Source organism: Vipera ursinii (genome assembly GCF_947247035.1).
Source record: "Vipera ursinii genome assembly, chromosome: 2".
In the NCBI taxonomy this organism is placed as follows: Eukaryota; Metazoa; Chordata; class Lepidosauria; order Squamata; family Viperidae; genus Vipera; species Vipera ursinii.
Window position 1 is genome coordinate 88095718 of NC_139513.1, and position 18345 is coordinate 88114062.

The 18345-nt window shown below is 37.0% G+C and overlaps 1 protein-coding gene across 1 annotated transcript in view; it reads left to right on the forward strand.

The window, feature by feature from the left end:
* Nucleotides 1–18345, forward strand: part of CDKL3 (cyclin dependent kinase like 3) — a 40033-nt gene that overhangs the window by 13535 nt on the left and 8153 nt on the right. The window contains exons 5-9 of the mRNA XM_083352703.1: nucleotides 2426–2565; nucleotides 11663–11751; nucleotides 13736–13889; nucleotides 16259–16587; nucleotides 17338–17431. Of these exons, the coding sequence (XP_083208829.1) occupies nucleotides 2426–2565; nucleotides 11663–11751; nucleotides 13736–13889; nucleotides 16259–16587; nucleotides 17338–17431 (806 nt within the window). The remainder of the gene's footprint in view (nucleotides 1–2425; nucleotides 2566–11662; nucleotides 11752–13735; nucleotides 13890–16258; nucleotides 16588–17337; nucleotides 17432–18345) is intronic.

Below are 18345 nucleotides of genomic sequence, written 5' to 3' on the forward strand. Positions count from 1 at the left end.
CTGGATCTGTGTGTTCCTCAGAAACCCTCTTTGCCTTTTTTTTTGCCGTATCTGCTGCCCGCTTAATGTGTCCTTGAGTTTGAGGGCATGCTTGTGATACTTGGAATTATGCACGAAGAATTGTGTATCAAGTACTGGTCACATTGCTTCACCTCCTTCTCCATGCACTTATTTGAATGTCTAAAATGTAATCTGCATGCCTGGAGCATGATATTGTGATCTCTCATGAGGAATTCTTTCTAAAGGGCATTATTGTATCTAGCCTCCCGCCAGCATTTGACCTGCTTCAGTTTGCTTACCGATCAAATTGCTCTATGGAGGATGCTATTTCTTCTGTTCTCCATCTGAGCTTGAAGCACTTAGAGCAGGGGTGTCAAACTGCTGGTCCGTGGGCCAGACGCGTCATCCAGAAGCCACGCCCACCCCATTGCCGGCAATGGCAAAATAGTCCTGATACATCTTGCAACGTCACGTGACGTCGCGAGTTTGACATGTCTGTCTTAGAGGAAAGAAATATTCATGTGCATTTATTGTTTGTCGACTTCAGTGTGGCATTTAACACTCCCCAGCATCTAGTAGACAAACTGGGCCTTTTAGGCTTAAACACTCCTTTATGCAACTGGATTCTTGTTTTTCTTACTAACAGGCCCCAATATGTGCGAGCTGGAACAAATATTTCTAACACCATTTTCTTGAGCATAGGTTCTCCTCAGGGCTGTGTCCTAAGTCCCCTGCTCTTCACCCTGTTGACCCATGACTGTTGTGCTAGGTTTGCCACCAACCATAAGTTTGCAGATGATATAAGAGTAGTGGGCCTTATTCATGATAACAGTGAGGGTGCTTACCACAAGGAGGTTGAGGGTTTGGTGAACTGCTGTAAGGAAAACAGCCTAGTTTTAAACACTGGAAAAAACAAAGAGATCATTGTCAGTTTCAGAAAAGGCAGCCACAGCCACACTTCTCTGTGCATTCATGATTCACGTGTGGAGATGGTTACCAGCATCAAATTCCTGGGTGTGCAGTTAACAAGTAGGCTGGCTTGGTCGCTCAACAGCATGACACTGGTAAAGCGGGCACAGCAGCACCTGCATTTTCTGCGTTGCATGAGAAAAGCACATCTTCCTTCCCCTATCCTTACCACTTTCTACAGAGGGACGATCGAGAGCATCCTGTCATACAACATCAACAAATGTATGTTATGTATGTGTACACTTTGAGAGCAAGCAACTAAATTTCATTTTTAATGTGTGCCATTGTGCCCACAGTAAAAAGTGACAATAAAGGTTATCTAGTTGTCTGTCTGTCTGTCTGTCTGTCTGTCTGTCTGTCTGTCTATCTATCTATCTATCTATCTATCTATCTATCTATCTATCTATCTACGATACACAGCATAGAATAAAAACTTTACATAATCTTTATTGTACTACACACTTTACTCAACATTAGGCTGTTACCCTGGCTGCACAGGGTTAATTCCACCCTTCTAGCCCTGACAAATTGGGTTAGCACGTAAACAGGTGAGGCTCAGTCCTTACAACAACTAAAAGTCTTAAAATTTGTAAAGTGGCATACAGACCTTGCTTCTTCCAGCATTTTTTGCATTGGGGTTTATATGCTTTTTTAGCATGGCTGTTCCTTGTATAATTGTTGCCAAAGTCCAGGCCAAGCTCTGCTCTTAAGCAATGTTGGTATTGAGCATCCAAGCTGAATTCCAGACAGGAATTGGCCACTTACCCTGTTTTTGGTCTTGACAGTTGATCGTCAGCCATTTTGTTTGCCTGTAGCTGTTATATGTTCCTAGATGTCACTTTGCACTTCCTCATCTTCTTCTTTGTGTACTCTTCTCCCACTCCTGCAGACACACATTCTTCGTTGGCTTTCCCTTTTTTTAGGCTAAGGGATAAGGTTGCTGTCCATGGACATCGGTACATTCCTAGAAAAGCCCAGGGGATGTCTCAGCTATCCAAGTGGGATGTTGTTATGCCAATCAAATAGATGGGTGTGGCCACATGACCAGCAGAGATGCAGGTGCGGATGTCTATGGATGGACATTGTTAGTCCATTTCTCTTAGCCGGCTGGGGGGAAATTGAGCACTCAGATTTCCAAGACTGTAAACCTATGTCTCTTTCCAGAAGGAGTTGAGCTTAGCTTAGCTTCAGGAAGTTGGGTGGGTGAGTGGATGACATTTCTGCATGGCTGCAACCACACCGCTCAAGAAGTTTTATGCTGTTTCTCCAAAGCACAGAGAGCAGTTCTAAATTGATCTGTCTCTTAATATGAATAAAATTGCCTTAATTTGAGTTTAATCTTTAATTATGGATGCAAAATCAATGTTAACTGATGTATTACAAAATATTAACAGTGCTCGAATAATAAATGTTGAAGTAACTTGGACTATTTATGTGTATGTTTGCTGTCTTTCAGGAAACTTGACACCTCACTTTCAGAGTATTTTTATAAGGAGCCCGGTTTTTTCAGGGATGGTTCTTCCTGAAGTTCAGCATCCTAAAACTGCAAGAAAAAAATATCCCAAACTCAGTGCACTACTTGCAGATATGGTTCATGTATGTCAGAAGAGGTCTGAGTATCAAGCTTACTGTTGATTATTAATTGTAGCCTGACATTCTTTTTATGTATAATTTATAAACCTTGAAATATCAGTAGTATTTAGAAATGGGAAAGAGACTTGCCATATGATATAAAAACTTCTTTGTTGTTCATTTATTTGTCACTGCCCTTTTCATATCCTGTAGAGATTTATTGATATTTATCTAAAGAGAGGTATTTGCATATTTCAGATATTTTTGCTAGTCTGTGAAGTTTTTAATTTTCTAGTCCAAGATGCTACTTTCCATTTTTATCCAATAGATTATTGTAGAAAAGGTCTGAGTATATCTTAACAGGTACTGAAAGGCAGCGAGAGGTACTCTGTGCGTATGTGTGTCTGTGTATGGGTGAGAGGGAAAAATACATACTTTTAAATCAACAAATATGATTTTGCTCTACAGCAAGTACCATTTTTTAAAAAGGTACCTTCAAATCAATCTCAACTCCTAATAACCACATGGAGACATTCATCTGACCCTTGGAAAAATCAAAGGTTTTTGGATGAAATTCCTATTGACTTAACAATTTAATATGCAGGAGTAAACATATTTTAGATATATTTGTCACGCATACCAATAAATTAATACATTAATATTAAATAAACTTGTTAAATAAATGCTTATTACTATAGTTGATGGATAAGGTTGGCTTCTTAGTGGCATAGCACAGGGCAGTGCATTTGGAGAAAAGAGGATGTCCTAGCTTGAGAAGTCTTGGATTATCAGTCATCCCTTAGAGCAGGGGTTGGGAACTATAGCTCTTTTATGACTTGTGGACTTCAACTCCCAGAATTCCTGAGCCAACCATGTTGGCTCAGAAAGTCTGAGAGTTGAAATCCACAAGTCATAAGGGACCACAGTTCCTCACCTCTGCTTTAAAGATTGAGTGGTTGAATTTGCTGGCACTTTTAGTCAGCATTAGGAGATTTTTCTCCCTTCATGAAATTCAAGCTCATATTTTGACTTATACTGTTTACATACTCTGATAGTATTTATTATTTATTAGTCAATCTTATTTATTTGGGCAGCATAGTGCTTTGAATTTGATTCCAAAAGGGTTCTTTGGAGGCCAAATATATGATCCTTGGGAAAGGCATGATTACTTGAAGGAGTGGCGGACAGATGCTATATTTATGTTCCTTCATACTCCAAAGCATACATTGGAATGGAATTTAAGATGCTATATAGGTCTACTGTTTAAGGTGTGATATTATGGAAACTATTAGCCATTTATTAAATCGTATGAGTGGATTATAATTTGGCAAAATATTATGGAAAGCACTAACCATTATTAAATCTTAGTAGTGGATTATAACTCTACAGAGCACACAACTGGCATTGCTTTGGTTCAAACAAGAAATAATACTAACAGAAGATAAAGTATCTGCTGACCCTTTTCATCTTCATTTAGAAATCAGACACACCTAATAATCTGTAAGTTAACATAGGAGATTTTCTTAGTAATGAATATATTGAAACTATCAAGATACTAGTTAATCAAAATGAATTTATTAAGTAGAAATATTGTCTATCATCTCTCAAGTTAAAAATAATAATAAAAAAGAAAAAGATACAGATATCTTCAAGGTATCTTCATTGGCAGCTCAGTATTATCCAGCCACATAATAAAATACCAATAAATACTTAATTTTCAAAAACTTTCCCCCCCTTTTATCTTGTTTAATAGTTGCCTACTTGCTTTTTGACTTTTAAAGATCTTAACTGAAAACAAAAAGACACTTTTTCTAAGTCTCAAATATTGTTAATTTTTATTAACTAATAGATATGATTTTGGAAGCCACTGTTTCAAAATTAGACCTACTTTTTCTTTAAAACATGCTATTATTAACTACACTTATACACTTCACTATTAACTCTGTTTAATTATGGCATGAATTGGTGGTCACAGTTTCAGCTTCTTTAAAAGTATAATGCAATTAAAATACATAAAAATTCAAACAACTGTCTTTCAAGGTAGGTAATTAACTTAAAATGTTTCCTAACAAATCTATATTAATAATTACAAGACACTTCTATAATTTTCTATCCATTTCATAGCTTTTGTATTTAATAGCTTGAGTTTTATTCCAACTTTTAATAGGATCCAAATTAACTTATTCATTAGTTTTTTCTTTGTAAAACTACTTTATGTTATAAAACTATTTCATGCTGTACTATCCCTTTTGGCCAATCATACATATATTTGGAAATTATACATTTATAGCTTTGAATTATTAGTTATTTCTTATTAATTTTTTAGTTTAACCTTACAGAATAAACTTGTTTGTAATTATTGGTTTTAAACTTTCTACACTGCCTAGAGCACGGGTGTTAAACTCGCTGCCTCATGTGATATGTCACGATGTATCTCGACTTTTTTCGCATTGCCGGAGCTGGAGTGGGTGCGGCCTCCATATGATGCAACTGGCCTGTGGGCCGGCAGTTGTTAATAAGAACAATAACAATAAAGTTGGAAGGGACCTTGGAAGTCATCTAGTCCAACCCCCTGCTCAGGCAGGAAACCCTATACCACAGAGCATGTGGCTCTTTCAGCCGTCTCCTGCGGCTCCCAGTCCTCTGCCATGTGCAGTCCAAAAAAAAAAAGTGGGACTAAAAAAGTTCAACCAATCAATTCAAATATGCAGGGTAGGTGCATATCTCACCTTGGCTCCACTCTTCTGTCAAACCCTGTTCTGCACATGTGCGCATGTACGCGCATGTGCACACATTTTTTGCGGCTCCCAGTTTTTCCTTTTGTGAGGGAACCGGTTCCGAGTGGCTCTTTCACTGTTTCAGGTTCCTGACCCCTGCCCTATACCATTTCAGTTTGACACCCCTGGCCTAGGGGTGTGAGATAAATAAGTAATTTTATTTTTCACTGAGGAAAGGAAGCTTGAACTTCTACAACAGCATCTAAGATTTTTAAGGCAGCTAAAGCAACTTTTTTTTATCCATAATAGTCTAGGCAGGAACTTAGGATTCTGAAAGTCTATTGTTAGCCGTTTATTTGTTTGTTTATTAGTGATGTGATGGATGATTGTTTGTTGTGGATGAATCCTGATGTATTTGGTAAATGGAGTGGTTATTTTGTGTCTTGTAATTAGTTTGGCAGGGAATATTGCTTTTTCATGCTCCTGATGCTTTTGATAATTGCATTCACAACTCATTTTTTTGTATGAGGAAAGGAAGAACTTATAACAGTTTTTGTTTAAGAAGTAGAGGCTACCTGCAAATCTATTTTCAATTATGTGAAAATTTAAGGGTAACATTTTAATTCTGTTTAATCAAAACTTTAGCTAAAAGATTTTCCTGAAATATTATAATCTAATTATAGAAAAATTCAGTATGCATATTATTTCTATATTTTTCCTGAATAAATTGCTTGAAGTGGAACTCATTCATTCTATCAGCAAATTGTGCTGGCCTAAAATTTGCTGTTCACATTGTCTTGCCTCAACTTGCCTCTCTTGTTCCAAATCACTAAAAGCTTCCATCATCTCATTCCCCAGAAAAAGAGAAAGGGAGGCATGGTAGATCTTGACCTCTGAAATACAAAAGTAAATAAACTTTGTGTCAATTCTGCTGATCATAGTTTGTTTTTTGTCTTAACCACATTACAACTCAGTGGTTCTTTGACTTTATATTGGTTATGCTTAAACTAAGGTGAAAGACCTGCTATTATGTTTGTGCCATGCAAGTCCCAGGAAGATACATAAAGTGGTTATGCAATGTAAAACTAAGGTGAAAGACCTGCTATTATGTTTGTGCCATGCAAGTCCCAGGAAGATACATAAAGTGGTTATGCAATGTAACAATGCAGCTGTGACTAATCTGACATGTTACATCAGCTTTCTTTCCCATGTCTCCTCTCTGTTTTGGTAATCATTACTCAGCTCAAAGACAGAACAATATTGGTTTTTGTTGTCTTGTCACTAAATCTGTTGTATCCTCATTCCAGATTAGATTGGGAGTTTCTATGGTTTAACTGCCTGAACTCTTTGTGAAAAGTCCTGTTGAAATGAGGAAACCTGATTTAATCTATTACGTGATGACATATTTCCTGGAGACAGATCGATGGCCTCTTTATAATTTTTTCACCCATAAAATAGATTTTCTTAAAATTTTCTGCTATACAGTATTTCTGAAATCTACATTATACAAATACTGTTTTAGACAGTGCCCGTTTATCAGATCTTAAATCTAAAGAATTGTACATAGTAACAAAGAGTCAGTTACATTATTAATGGCAATAGCAGTGGCAGGCACATTTGTAATACTACTGTACAGCTATCATTTATACTTGAACAAAAGTCTGAAGTACTTGATTCAGCATCAAGTAATGAGACTTACAGCAATAGTGTTCATGTAAACCATAAGTCCTTTAGCACTGATAGATTTCATTTCAGTGAAATGAAGGGTTATCCATCCATCCATCCATCCATTCATTCATTCATTCATTCATTCATTCATTCATTCACTCATTCAGTGAAAGGTCATTAAAGCTTCAAACAACAGAATAATAGTATTCACAAATTAAAAATGTGTTAGCCAAACATGGACATTTTATGGCAACTTCAGTTTCTACTTTTTGCAATGCTGGTATTTAGTAAATTTCAAGGATAGCACAGAAAGTGCTAGTTATTGTAATTCTGGGATCTCTCTGTGTTAACTTTCATATGCCACAGTATCATCATGGCAGCTACTCACAGAGTTCTAAGGTTTCTATATGAAGCTTACAATCAACTCTGCTTTTCTTTTAAATTATATAGATAGCTAGAGGGAGAAAGCAAATTGAATATTTCCCTATTGCTCACTTTATGAAATGCATTGCCTTTTTGATGGCTAAAACTCACCCCCACCTCAAAAAACCTCCAGTAAAGTCTCTTTGCACCAATATCCAGTGAGATAGGACCACATAAAGATAGCAAAACAATTCTGCATATATCTTAAGGTTCTTGGGCTGCTTCCAACCCAACAGTTTGTAGTTTTCAGCCAGCATTCCCCAGCCTCTTCCCATATGCTGGAATACAATTAGCATGGCTAGGTTGCAGAAGAGTTTTCTGCAACATCACTGTCTTGGCCAAATTCAAAACTACCGAGCTTTTCCTTCCCCTATCTTACTAAATGATAGTTTTAAGTTCATTTTTTTTTCTGATGAAATATTACACAGAGAGAGGGGGAAACGTTCACTGCTGTTAAATCTGAATATGTTTACATTAATTTGTTCAGATCAACAACTTTGTAACCAGAGCACTATGTCATATCTAATAGAATATATCAGGAGTGTCAAACTCAATTTCATTAAGGGCCGCATCAGCATTGCGGTTGCCCTCAGGGGGGCGGGTGGGTGTGGCGTGGGTGGGCGTGGCCTACTGGGTGGGCATGGCTAGAGTGCGTATGGCCTACTGGGTGGGCGTGGCCAGCTCTACATTGTTCGCATCAAGGGTGCCTATGGGGGCCTGGGCAGGAGTGGGACAGATCTGAGGGTCTCTGGTAGGAGGAGGGTCTCTGGGCCAGGGCCAAGGCAGTGGGGGCCCTTCCCTCACTGTTTCCAGGATGGCTTCATGGGCCACATGAAACCACTTTGCGGGCCGGATCCGGCCCCCGGGCCTTGTGTTTGACATGTCTGGAATATATGTTTTAAGACTCCTGGCAAACAAGGGCTCTACTATTCAGGAATAATACCCTTATCCCAAAGATGCTTTTTCCCCAAGGCAACTGGACTTTCTTGTTTTTCTTTGAAGACGTTTTACTTCTCATCCAAGAAACCCCTTCAGCTCTGACTGGATGGTGGGGAATGGAAAGATTTCCGTCAGACAGCTGTTCATTTGCATTCTTTTAGTGAGTCATTAATGCCACCTGGAAGCTTATCAGTGTCTTCAGGGTCACCTGAGTAGTGCAAATGGGTGTGGAGCCTTCTTGGAACTGTTGAAAGGATTGTGTTGTAGACTGGAGATAGATGGTGTCATATTCCTCCCCCTCTATTGAGAGAGGGCTGTTCAATTTTGACATACATGGCCTCTTTGATCCCTCTTTCAAACCAGCAGTCCTCTCTGTCCAAAAGTTGGACTTTGCTGTCTTCAAAAGAGTGGCCTTTGTCTTTTAAATGCAAATGGACTGCTGACTTTTGTCCTGATGGGTTTGTTATCCTATGTTGTGCCATACAGAGGGAGAGGGATACAACATCATCTATCTCCAGTCTACAACACAGTCCTTTCAACAGTTCCAAGAAGGCTTCACACCCATTTGTACTACTCAGGTGACCCTGAAGACACAGATGAGCGTCCAGGTAGCATTAACAATTCTCTATAAAAATGCAAATGAACAGCTGTTTGCAGGAGTATAAATCTTTCCATTCCCTACCATTCAGTGAGAGCTGAAGAAGCTTCTTGGCTGAAGAAGTGAAACATTTTCAAAGAAAAACAAGAAAGTCCAGTTGCCTCATGAAAAAGTATTTGGGATTACTATGACCTGATGACTGAGAATCTCCATAGACAAATAATACCCTTATTTATTTTTAAAAGGCCAAGTAGATTTTGTGAGTGTTGTTTTTTCACAGCAGAGCTTTCTTTGCTAACTGGGGTTTATAGGAGTTCAAATTCAGGATACCTAATCAGCCCCAGGTTGTGGAAATTATGCTTTTCTTCATTTTCATCTTGACTGGATAGTTCTGCCTATTCAAAAACAGGACCTGATAACATGAATAGATTATTTATTTTCTGGGAATGAAGGGAACCATACTGGTCTCAGCATTTTAGAAAATCCAGTGATGTCAGGTTTACAGTGGCAGAGCTAATGCCTTGAGGGGAAAAAATGCTACTAGGAATGAGAATGAGACGGGTTTCTTCATAGTCTGCCTTAACATAGGAGCAGCCAATTTTTTTCTGTTCTGTGGTGGTGGTGGTGGGAATCATTCAGAGTGACTAAGGGCATAAATGCCCAATTATAATTGGGAATACAGTTGGGAAAAGAAAGCTCCTAATTAACACTGACTATGCATAAAAACAAATTGCAAATGTGTTTCCTAATTATAAATTCAGCATAATGTCCAGTTTGCCCCTTTGTTTTAGATTCCTTCTCGCACATTTCTTATTGTTTCTAGGTTTGCAATAAATAATGCTCTATATCTAGAATAAAAATTAGGTAGGTGTTTCCTAACATTGCACTCTTGTTTTGCACTCAACAATCCTTGGCTAGCATTACCCTGGATACACATGATGAGACTTTTGGTCTGACCGAGTCTTCTAGCTGAGAAAGGCAGAATTGCTAAGTTATCATCAATAGCCTAGCTGGTAGGTTATCATTCTTTTTTGTTTTTGAACTTATAACTGGCACTATCAGAAAAATTGATTCACTTTTTGAATCGGCTAATGCACTAAGAAGGAGAAAAAAACTGCATTTCCTCAGAAAAAGTAAAGTATTGTCTGAATGTTAAGAATGTTAACGCAACTGAGGCTTTGGTGAGAATATCCATCCTTGCCCTACTCAACCCCTCTACAACCTTTGATATCATACCATGGTATCCTTATGGATCAGCTCAGAGGATTGAGGGCGGGTGACACTGTGTTGTACTGGTTCATCTCCTTTCTCCGGAGTCAATTCCTGTCAGTGTGATTGAGAGGAATCTTACCCTTGGAAGCAGCTGTATGGGGTGACACAGGGTTTGGTGCTCTCTCTTCTATTCAGCATCTCATGAGGCCGCTGTGGGAGCTCATCCATTGCTATTAGGTGAGGTATCATCAATACACTAATGACACATCTTTGCCCCTGGTGAATTAAGCAATACCATAGACATCTTGGTGTGCCTGGAGGCTGTGAAGGTCCAGATGGGGAGGTTCCTTCTGGACTCATGATTCCTGCTCAAAAAGTAGATGGCAGTCATGGCTAGAAGGGCCTTTGCAGATCTTTGTATTGCATCTGTTCCCAGATCAGGGACTCTATTTATTGTCACTTAAACCTTGGTCATCTTCTGACTGGAGTTATCTAACATGTTCTACATGGGGCTGTCCTTGAAGAGTATCTGAAAGCTTCAGTTGGTGCAAAATGAAGCAGCAGGGCAGTTATGTGTGCCTTTAGAACATCACTTCCCTGAGTTGCATTGATTGCCTGTTTGCTTCTGGGTCCAGTTCAAGGTGCTGTTTTCTACCTTTAAAACCCTCCAGCCTGGTTATTTGAGGGACTGCCTCTCTTCAATTATACTGTATCTGGTAATTCAATCAGAAGAGACATGCTACAAGTCTTGTATGCTAGGGACCTATACCTGACAGGTCTCAGGCAATGAGCCTTCTCTGCCATGGAACTCACATTATGGACCCTGACATGAGGCTGATTCCATCTCTGTTGATTTTCTGGAAGTCCTCAAAACCTGGTATCAAGAGCGGTTTGCCTAGGGGACTTGTGAGGTACTGAGATGGTTCTGTTTTTGTTAACATCTGCTGTCCTTTCTTTACATTTGTAATCTTTATTACCAAGCACACAGGTTGTTGGGGGCAATAAGCTGACTTTGTAATAATGCCGCTTGGGGGGTGTATGAAAGCCCTAATAAGCAGGCATATACATAGAATGAAGGCTACTGCTAAGCTTGTAAGCCACCCTGAGTCTTCGGAGAAGGGCGGGATATAAATGGAATTAAAATAAAAATAAATAAAAAATAAATTGTTTTATAGATGAAAAGTATATTTCCTTTAGTTAGGATGGCATGATTCTAGACAATAAATTATCAGCAATTTGCATTTCTTATGCTATAAAATAGGCCTGTGTTCCTGAAGAAATCCTTTCAAAGATCATGAGAAGGATAGCTATTTTCTCTTTCAAGCAAGACAGAATTTGTCTTAAAAGGACTGAGACTTATTCATATCAGTGTGCTAATATAAGAATTTTTGTAGTGAAAAATTGAACTACATTTTTCTGCCAATAAAGAGAGATACTCATTGAAACTAAAAAAACCCCAATTACATTTACTTTTTTAAATAGTAGAAAAAATATAATACGAATTTTATTACACAACATTCTTCTATAATATATTATTTCTAACATAACAATTTTTATTTACTAGGCTTGTTTACAAATGGATCCTGCAGACAGGATATCATCTGCTGATTTGCTACAGCATGAATATTTCTCCAGAGATGGTTTTGTTGAAAAGTAAGCTATTTGGATATAACATTCAGCATTTACTCAAAGAGCTTTTCGAGATGGTTGGCTTTTTGTATGACAGATGTAAAATTGCTGTTAATTTATTGATTAGAAAGAGTCAAGTCTCCACTTAATACTGCTTACGTTGCTGAGACATTATATTTTCTTTATGCATAATATCTGATTTCTTAAAAACTTTATTTTCTTGAAATGTTCTAGATATAAAACAGAGCAATTTGAAATGCAATTAATGTGTGATTGTTGCTATTCAATGTCCCAGTACCTATAGATCAGAACATCCCACCCTAATACCTTCCAGATTTCTAGGTGCTTACTACTTTTAGAATTTTTATTCAGTGTGGCTTTGCCTGGGAATTCTGGCTTTTTCAGTCGAAACAAATCTGGGGGGCAAAAGAGTATGTGAAAGGTGAGCCAGAGACAGTAATGCGAATGATGGTAACTGAAGAATTCTCCTTATCATAGCCAGAACAACGTGAACTTGAGGGTATTACTTTATGAAATTTAATAGTTTCTTCTGAAACTATTGGTGTTGACTAGCCAAGTCTCTAGGAAGTAGCCTGGGAGAAAGAAAAAGAGGTGGTGAAGTTATCTTATTGTTCTTGTTTTATCTAACTCATGTTCTTGCTTCCAGGATGTACTTAAGTGATGGGGTTCACAGCTCAAATTTGAAAATTATACCCTTTGACAGGGAAACCTTTTCTACAGACAGTTGTTTGCATTTATAAACTAAAAAATATATAAGGAAAGGGAAAAGATTAATTCCCATTGGAGGAATTAGTCCTGTGGGAAAAGAAGAAAAACCTCACTTTTTGAACCCAGATCTCAGGACCCAGGTTACTGGTTTTTGCATATCTGATATTGAACTAATTGGGCTCAAGTATAAAAAAAAAGTGAACACACGTGTTAAAAAAACCCTCTGAGTCTTACAGATATCTTGGAATGGTGAAAAACGTAATCTATACAAGAGAATGTCTCATCACCAGACAGGTGGTTTTTTATTATAAGAATGTATATTGTTAGAAACTTGATTCATCTTCTGAGAAGGAAAAGGGATCAATGAATGGGATAGTCTCAGTCTCAACAAATGGCTCACAATATAAGCAAACTAGGGATGAGAGAAAGGCAGTATCTTTTCAATACAAAGGCTGAGAACAACGGAACTGGGTTTTATTGCCTTTGTGCAGAAGATGGATTATATAACTATATTAGAAAGTTTACCAGCCTTGTCTATCTTGTCACCCATTCTTGCTTATCAGCACATATATGTTATAGTTTTAGATACAATTTTAGTAACTAGCTTGAATGGATAGAATGCGTAAAGGGAAAGTTTAAAGCACAAGCAAGTGCAAAATTCTTTTTTTGCAGACCCTTATAGTATGGAGCGTATTCATGGATGATATAATAATCTTAAGCATTAGATGAAAAGACTGAAGGAATAGTGAATTTGTTGCAAATCTGTCTAGGAATTTGTTCTGTTTTTCAAATTTCAAAATAGTTTTGCTAAAGGGACAAGAAAGAATCCTGATTTTTAAACACAACACATAGAACAGTGCATAATTTGTCAAGACTGAAAGAGAATTGGAAAGTTAGAATATATTTTGTACTAAAAGTAAATATTTAATGTGGAACACAGCAAATTCTTTTTAAAGTCTTTTCCAAGGAGGTCAAATCTATGATATACAGAACATGTGTTGTCATTTGTGTGCTTTGTACAGTATAGTTGCTTAATATAGAGTATAGATATATGGCAGTAACTGAAGCTGAATACTGAAGAGTTACGTGAACTGTCTGTTGCATTAATTTTTCTATGAATTATGCTTACTTTAATGCATATACAATAGTTTGGTTTCTAGAAAGAAGTAGGTGGCTGGGAAAGCAGGGAGAGCAAAACAGTTGTAGGGAATCAAGCAATTGGACAAGATTATATTTGAAATTGTCACTGTGATGTAAATAATGTTCTTTTTCATATCAGATTCTTACCAGAATTGAAAAGCAAATTACTACAAGAAGCAAAGCTGAATTATCTTTCAAAATTCAGAGACAATAGCAGAGAGATTGAACAAATCAAAGATGAAAAGAGAATAGTTCATATTAACATGTCTCAGAATGGTCCCATTCTTGTAAAGGTAAGAATGATTTATGATTATTCTTTTAAAATGTTTGATCTATGACATAGCATATAACATATACAAATTATTTGTTAAATATCTACAGTTATACCATAATATTGCTTTATGTATGGTTTAATCATATTTTATAGCTATATTAAATTAATTTCCATAGAAAATTTATTCTTCTCTTAACACAGTGATTTATTCTTCTCTCAACAAATCTATTACAGCTCCCAGACTTGTGGTAATTTTTGCTCAAAAAAACTCATGAACTTCAAGTTAGACAAGGCTTAATTAAGAATTTTGATTAAATGAATTTTGATTAAATGATTGTGAATTTAAGATTTATGCTTAACAGTTAAATAGCACAATTCTGTCAGGTTTATTTGTCCATCTCATTGCATTCAGAAAGTCTTATTCTGTGGTAAGAAGGATTTACCATGGGATTGTTCAACTCAGGTGCTGAGAGAGCAACACCTAAATATCCTTGGTTGATTAATAAAAAAACAACTAAGCAAAGTCATACCTAGCTAGAATTTGGATGGGAGGAATGTAGGAAATCTTTGCTGCAAGCTAGTCTAGAAAGAAACAAAATATCTAGAAAGGCCACAGTGCCAAACCACTTCCATGCTGCTGCTAAGAAAATTACATGGATGTGTTACGTGTTTTTCCATTTTGCTTGTTCTCTTAAATAGAGTAAAAGGTCTCAATAGATCTGCCATTGATTTCAAATGCATCTTTGCTTTGAAATTGCTGCTATAAGCTTGATTTTTTTCAGGGGTATTAATCCCAACAGGTGCAGCTCTAATATAATTACATTAATGTCTTATTTGAGATCTCTAGCGTCCATATTCACTTCCAGGGCATGTTTTGTTTTTACTTTTGATTTTATATCTATTGCTGCTGCTTTGATAATCCCGGGGGGAAAAATAGTTTCTCAATCTAGAGGAAAGCTTCAGAAAGTGTGTCACTACCAGAAATTAAATTGAACAAAATGGGGCTCATGGAACCAATATTTACAATTTTGAATGAAACCCTTAGAGACTATGGGTGAGAGTGTTCTGAGGTTCTGTTATTATGCCATATAAGCATGGACTATTGTGGTATATAAAGCTGAATATCCTAATCTCATCAGACAATTTGGAGAGACAAATCCAAATTTGGTGATATATTTTGTTGTAGAAGTAGATTTAATTTAATATGTAACTTTACTCTTGAGATTATATATGTATGTATTGTAGAAACCACCCAACTCCCATGCAGAGGGACTCGGAGTGATGTACAAATAAAATATCAACATCATTTGTTAAAACTGCTAAAGCATTTATTAAAATTGATAATAAACATTTGGTGTAGTGGCAAAGGCATCAGGCTATAAATTGAGAGACTGTGAGTCATAATTCCACCTTAGGGACAAAGCCAGCCAGGTGACCTTAGGCCAGACAGTTTTTCTCAGCCCTCTGAAAGAGGCAAGGGCATACCCCTTTTGAAAAACTTTGCCAAGGAAACTTGTCCAGGTAGTATGTGAGAATCAGGTACTGTTGAGCAGAAGAAAATGGTGATACTAAGATATCCTAAAAATTCAATTTGATAGAATGTGATATCAAATTATTGACATTGGTTTCATTCTAGCTGATTGGTTTGTACTAGAATTGGCATTACAATAGGCTGTTTTAATTAGGCTGTAAGGCTAGCAAAGGAAAACAATTTAATGTTAATAAAAAACCTCAGGACTTGTGTTTTGTCTAATATTGTTAAGCTGAGAGTCTAAACAGCTTTTTTTGCAATTACATCAATTGTAAATGCCTTTAGAAATGAAGAAATATTAGCATTCGTTTAATATAAATATTGTGTTTAGGTGTAGCAAGCTGCAGAGGAATACTGGCATTCCTTTTTCAGCAAAAGCAACGAAGAGTTTTGCCACACATAAAAAAACCAACAAATGTATTACAATCTCGATGAGATGGATTTTGTGCAACAATATTTTGATGTAACAAATGTAATAGCTTTAAATTGTTAAAAGACTTTGTTTAATGTAGTATCCCTGTAAAGATTATTTTAGTAAGACAATTCCACAATTAAAAATCCCAGCATATTATCCAGAGAATAAAAGTTCAGGCACTCTATTGGCAAGGTGATATTTTATCTACTGTATCGAAGTTAGTGTTCCATAATTGTTGAGTTAGTATTCCGGATCAGAAAATTACAAAGCTGGGCCTTCCTTATGTTGTTATCTACCAAAATAACTATTTTTAAATTGTGAATTCATATTCTGAAATGCCTTGGGACAGTTTCATTTCTCAATGAATTTCATAAACACGTTTCACATTTTATAGTGTGAGTAGATGTAATGGTGCAGAGTTTGAATGTATTACTTGTTCTAGGAAATGGAAAAAGACAAAAAGTCAAAGGAGATGAAGATCAGAGGTATTAAAGTGAAAGGGGGGAAATCTGAAATTTCGGAGCTTAAAAGAAATGAACAAGATGATGCTGTTTCACAGTGGATGACTTTGTCTCAGAATGCTCTCAACTTACCGCATGAGAGCAAACCCCCAATTGGTGATGGTACCAGCTTGATAACAGTTGGCATTGATGCTGGTGGGATAAGGGATGAAGCTCCACAAACACCCTGTACAACAATGCCACGGATACATCCAAACTGTGGAAATCTTACTGCGAATTTCAGTTCACATTTCCTGTGTCCTAATTCAAGGTATGTATTGGAAAACTGAATGCTGGCCATGTGTAGGGGAGAGTTGGATGGAGGATAGGAAGGGGTATTAATTTTTATTCATTTATTTTTTTATTTTTTTTATTTTATTTTAATTCCATTTATATCCCGCCCTTCTCCAAAGACTCAGGGCAGCTTACAAGCTTAGCAGTAGCCTTCATTCTATGTATATGCCTGCTTATTAGGGCTTTCATACACCCCCCAAGTGGCATTATTACAAAGTCAGCTTAATTGCCCCCAACAATCTGGGTCCTCATGTGTCCCATGGGCCGGACACATCACCAGGAAACAGCGCCGGCAATGGGGAAAAAGCTCTGATACGTTGTGCGACGTCACGTGATGACAGGAGTTTGACATGTCTGGTCTAATAGGCTCCTCCAATTGCAATCAACCTGAAGCAATTTTTTATTTCCTCTCCATAACTTGAATTAATACTATACAAAATATAATATCACAAACATAAACTTCACAAAATGAGATCCTGGGAATAACTTCCAAACATCTAGTTCAACCCTCAGGGCTTGTTCAAAGCTTTAAAGAGTAGAGGTTTTTTAATTCATAGATTTAAATGTAATGTGTTTGACTCCTTATTTAAAAATGATCTCTCCAGGATAAATTTTTTAAACTGATATAATATATGAAACATGTTTTTTAGTTTCATTTTGGAGGAAAATGTTACACTCTCAACTGCTCAATCATTGTTCAAGAATAAATGTATTCTTTCTTTATCAGACTTCCAGAAAAAGCAAAGAAACGGCGAAGTCCTTGGCCATCAGTAGGACACATAGGTTCAAACAGTCGTCAGGAAGAGGGAATTATGACTCAAGTAATTATAAAAAAAAATATGTAGTAAACTAATGCTGTTCATGTGCTACTGATGCAGTTGTAAATCAAATTATTTTTCAATTAATTTTAAGCTATACACTAGATGTGACAGAAATAAAACTTTTGTTTAAACATGGTTTATAGCCCAGCTATAGGTCAAGTAGGAAGGAGGTTCCATCAACCTTAGGTTTGAAAAACTGGCTGGGTGACTTTAGGCCACTCACTACCTTGAGTTATTTATAAGGTAAAGAAGGCGGGATAAAAAAAACCCAAACAAATCAGGATATCTCCTCTTTGGAGCTTACCTTCTTTGCAGGCTGTGTATCTTAAAATAAGCATTCCTGTTTGATGGTCTCAAATTTAGGTACATTAAAAAACAACCTCTTATGCCCTTTTAAATCAATGAGGAAATAATATCACTGCTGATTTCAGCTGAACTTAAGCAAATCTGTCAATATCACGCGGCTGACTTTTGTAGAGTTTTGATTTCCTGTACAGGTAGTCCTTGTTTAGCGATTGCCTCAGACTATGACCATTTGCAGTTACAACAGCAAGAAAAAAGTAACTATGTAGCCAGTGCCTGCATATATAGGACCTTTGCGTTGTTTCTCAGTCACATTGGCCATTACAGTCAAATAGTACAATATCACATCATCCTACACCTGATTTTTTTTTTGCCCCCTGGATTATTTAAGCAAGCTATCTCTTCCCTGAGAAGCTTTTCTCCACAATGCAGTGCTAACCTCAAGTTAACCAGCTCAGCTCTGTGACTTTAATTAGTTGATTGGAACTCCTCCAGTAGGCTTGTACTGCTGCCTGACACTGACCCTAATTTCACACTGAAGATTTTTTTTGCCTCTAAGCCATGAGTTGGATAGAAAAAGTGCCAGCACATTCCTTTAGATGTGTATTCCC